Here is a 4,239-nt window from a genome sequence, read left to right as displayed (position 1 = left end):
GTGTTAAGGCAACACTATAATAGTACCTTATATTGTTTACAGATGATACAATAATGTTTTATTAAGTACCGGACCATCAAACAAGAGAATGTCAGCAATCAAGGGCCTGTGGCAATTTCAAACTGGTTATCAACTAATAAATTAACTTTAGATACAAAAAACTCATTATATTTTACTAGCTGGAAATAAGCATAACAATAAAGATACTGCAATTAAGTTAGAGGATCATGTAGTAGATAAATAAGGAAGGTCAATAATATTTCTACGCATCAACATAGACGGAAAGTCAATATGGAGGTCGTCATATTAATTATATACGTAACAAAATATCTCGGTGGATAGGAATGATGAATAACATGAAAGATAATTTGACTCTGAGGCTTTCATGGTTCTGTGTTACGATTTAGTCTGTCCTTACTTTCCATATTATAATCTTGCTTGGATAATATGAAAGACAAATTGACTGAGGCTTCCATGGTTCTGTGTTATAGTTTAGTCTGTTCATATTTTCCATATTGTAATCTTGCTTGGAGTTCTGCAATGAAGAGCGTTACTCAACCTTTCATGTTATTACGACAGAAGATTGTTAGAGTAATTTCAGGAGCAAGTTACAGAGATGACAATGATTTCTTACTTTCAAGTCTTTCTTCACTTAAATTATGATATTTATAAATCAGAATTGCCAAGATATGTATACAGTCAATTAATACCCCTACTTATTACTTTCGAAAACGTTTCTAGTATACATTGATAAAATCTAAGAAAACAAAATCTAATAAGACTTCCGCTTCCTCCTTCAGAGACGAGTAAAAAGATGAGATCAATACCAAGACATTCACAGCTTGGAACAACTTGCCGCAGAAATTCACATCTATTGACAACAGTGTAACATAATCAATAATCAATATAGAAAGATGCATACATGTATATCCTCGATGCCAGGAATTAAGATGATACGTAGCGATCCAAAGCTGCGTCGCAAGATCAATTTTGATGTGCCACAGGGACATTCCAGATCTCAGGGATACCATTATCTAATTTTGTGAATGAAAAGCAGTGCCATGGATTCTATTTAGTTTTGTGAAAGATAAGCTGTACACTATTTTTCTTTTTTTCTTTATATTTATTTATTTATTTTTTATTTTCTTACATATATAACTGTACATTTTCTTTCTCTTTAATTTACTCTAGGTCGTGAAGGATTGAAATGTCGCCAAATAGGGTCACTCGAGAAAAAGTTTGAGAACCACTGCGAGTCTAGAATGAAGAGTAAAACCAGTGAGCAGCAAGTGGCCAGTGTTGCCTTAACCTTCAGTGGAGAGGCCCTGCGCACGATCAAGGTTAGGGCCACATGTCTTTAATCTCAACACACGTGTGGGGCCTTCATATGTACACTGTTGGGATTGGCGGCGTGGAGGGTGTTGGTTGACGGGAGGGTGAGAGGGATGGGACAGGGAAGGAAGGGATAAAGAGGAGAGGATCAAAATGTGAACATACACCCACCCAAACATTTTTTTTTCTAGTATAGTGATTCCCTTTAAGTGTGCTCCATCACCATCACGGAGGTGTGCAACCTAATCATCACATATATAAGTGTGTATTCACAAGTTCATGCCTTTTAGTACAGAAGGCCTGCACCACACTGACTACAGGGTTGTGTGCCGTTCACTAAGCAACAGAGTGAGTACCACTGCAAGAATAGGAGCCGGCTTTAGGAATGGTCTCTTTCACACACACACACGCACACACGGATCAAGGAAACACTGCGTCGCAGAGAGAGAGAGAGAGAGAGAGAGAGAGAGAGAGAGAGAGAGAGAGAAAATTTTTTGTGTGGGTTTATATTCCATGCACAGTTCACTTCGAATTGTATAGGTGCTATGTCACGAACTAACACACACACACACACACACACACACACACACACACACACACACACACACACACACATTTACGTGCGGACAAAATAAATAAAAAAAGGAAAATAAATAAATAAAATTAAATAAATAATTGAATAAATGATTCGTGAGAAAACGATATATATAAAAAAGCGAAAACCAAATAAATATTGAAGCAGAGGACACACACACACACACACACAAGCACACACACTGAAGGGCGATATGGATTATTTAATGCCTTAACAACTCATAGCTTTGTTTTGGCGCCGTGAAATTGTCTAAGCTTGCTCGGACACAAAACTTCGGTGTGTGAATGTGCACAAACAACACAGGCAATTGTATCTCAAGAAAATATTATAGTTTAATTAAAAGGACGGGAGGGATAGCAAGCTTCACTCAGTCATTACACACACACACACATAACTCACCCACAAAAGGCGGACTGGTTGCCGCCGTCACAGCAGCCCCCAGCAGGAGCAGCACCACTTGAGCCTTCATGTCGACCCTCTGGAGAATCAGGCCCGCAAGTAACGCCTCTTCGCCCCTGCCAGCGTTATTTACACACCCGCAGTTGCCATTCACCACCATTGAGGTCCCAGCAGCACGCCCTGAGGCACACCGCGGGCTCCACAGGGTCACGCAGGACACAGGCTCCACACCACGCGGCAGTTGCAATCAAGAGTACATACTTGGTCATTTATCAGCTTGAGGGCAAATTGGAGTGAAATGACGTGAAGTAGTGATTCTGCAAGTCACTTCAGTTCTTGTTCCTAATCGCTTTGTTCTCTTCGCTCTCATCAGGATTATTCTCAAATGCCACAGCGAAGAATAGTTTTAGTTCTCATGGATGTTTTTTTTCTTCTTTTGTTCCCTTGATGATATAGAATTCTCGCTAAGTTATCACGAGAACGCCCTTGAAAATTCCATTAAAGAAAACGAGACAAAGGGAAAACTAGATAAGACAAAGTACGTCGAAAAAAAAGAAAAGAAAAATAAAGTAAAAAAAAAAAGAGACGAAGAAAATAAAAGAAAAAGCGAACGAGGCCCAGAAATCATGAAAAGCATAAGATATATTTTTTCTTTTCATCCCAACATGTGACAGAGAATTTGGAGAGAAAAGTAAGGATAAGCCTATCTTGGTAATTAATCTGTTAACAACCTTACATAACGCGGTGTGTGTGTGTGTGTGTGTGTGTGTGTGTGTGTGTTCCCAGCGGGACGCAATAAGATGTTGGAGGAGGAGGAGGAGGAGGTGATGGTGATGGTGATGGTTCTCGGGAGGCTGGTGGACTCGAATTTTGAAATATTTCGGACTCTCATCACTATAAATATTTTTCATGGTTTCGGAAATGAGTTTAAGGATTCATGCCAGTATTTTTTTTCTTTCTTTCTTTTCGTGTTGGTGACGCAGTGTCCTCAATGAACTATGGATCGTGCAAACACTCTTGGAACCCTGATAACTTCCACTAACCTATATTTCATACACTTTATTTATTCATGTACTTTTTGATTGTTTATAATGGTTGTTTTATTTATTTACTCTCTCTCTCTCTCTCTCTCTCTCTCTCTCTCTCTCTCTCTCTCTCTCTCTCTCTCTCTCTCTCTCTCTCTTCACATTTACCACAGATGATTCAGCAACCTTTTTAGATCATTATTACAGTCATGATTATGTTTCTTTATTAATAATGCACAATATTCGTTATACTGTTGCTAATATCATCAATAAAATACTCTTAAAACCCCTTTACTAAATACTTCTACAGAATATTGAGTCTCATATCAGATTTTCACATTTACCACTGATGATTCAGGAACCTTTTTAGATCATTATTGGAGTCATGATTATGTTTATTAATAATGCACAATATTCGTTATACTGTTGCTAAAATCATAAAAAAAAAAACACTTAAAATTCCTGTATTAAATGGTTCTACAAAATATTGAGTCTCATCAGTTTTTCACATTTACCACTGATTATTCAGGAACCTATTTAAATCATTATTATAATCATGGAAACACTCGTCGATCACCTTCGTTAACTTCCACTACAAATTATTAACCCCTTCAGTACCATGACGCGTTCCACATTCTGCTTACTATTTGCTGATTTTATACAGCTTCAGAAGGATTAAAATAGTAAAGACTCTGGCCATTGATTTTCTGATCTCCATAAACCCTTCCTAATGTCAATGAAATGGTCTAATCGTACGCAAAACTTGAGGTAAAAATGTGTCGCAGTACTGAAGGGGTTTTCACTCCTACACATTTCACTGGTAATGATATAGAAACCTCCTTAATCCTGTACTAAAACCATGAACACACTGATGATAAACCCCAACGA

The 4,239-nt window shown here is 37.9% G+C and overlaps 1 protein-coding gene across 1 annotated transcript in view; it reads right to left on the bottom strand.

Moving 5' to 3' along the window:
* Positions 1-2,501, bottom strand: part of LOC123502143 (kielin/chordin-like protein) — a 71,634-nt gene extending 69,133 nt beyond the window's left edge. Inside the window, exon 1 of the mRNA XM_045251363.1 lies at positions 2,327-2,501. Coding sequence (XP_045107298.1) covers positions 2,327-2,486 — 160 coding nt within the window. The 5' untranslated portion in view covers positions 2,487-2,501. The remainder of the gene's footprint in view (positions 1-2,326) is intronic.
* Between the last annotated feature and the right edge of the window lie 1,738 nt (positions 2,502-4,239).

Source organism: Portunus trituberculatus, chromosome 10, assembly GCF_017591435.1.
Source record: "Portunus trituberculatus isolate SZX2019 chromosome 10, ASM1759143v1, whole genome shotgun sequence".
Taxonomy (NCBI): domain Eukaryota; kingdom Metazoa; phylum Arthropoda; class Malacostraca; order Decapoda; family Portunidae; genus Portunus; species Portunus trituberculatus.
The sequence above is the reverse complement of the archived record's forward strand: the minus strand, read 5'-3'. Positions and strand labels throughout refer to the sequence as shown.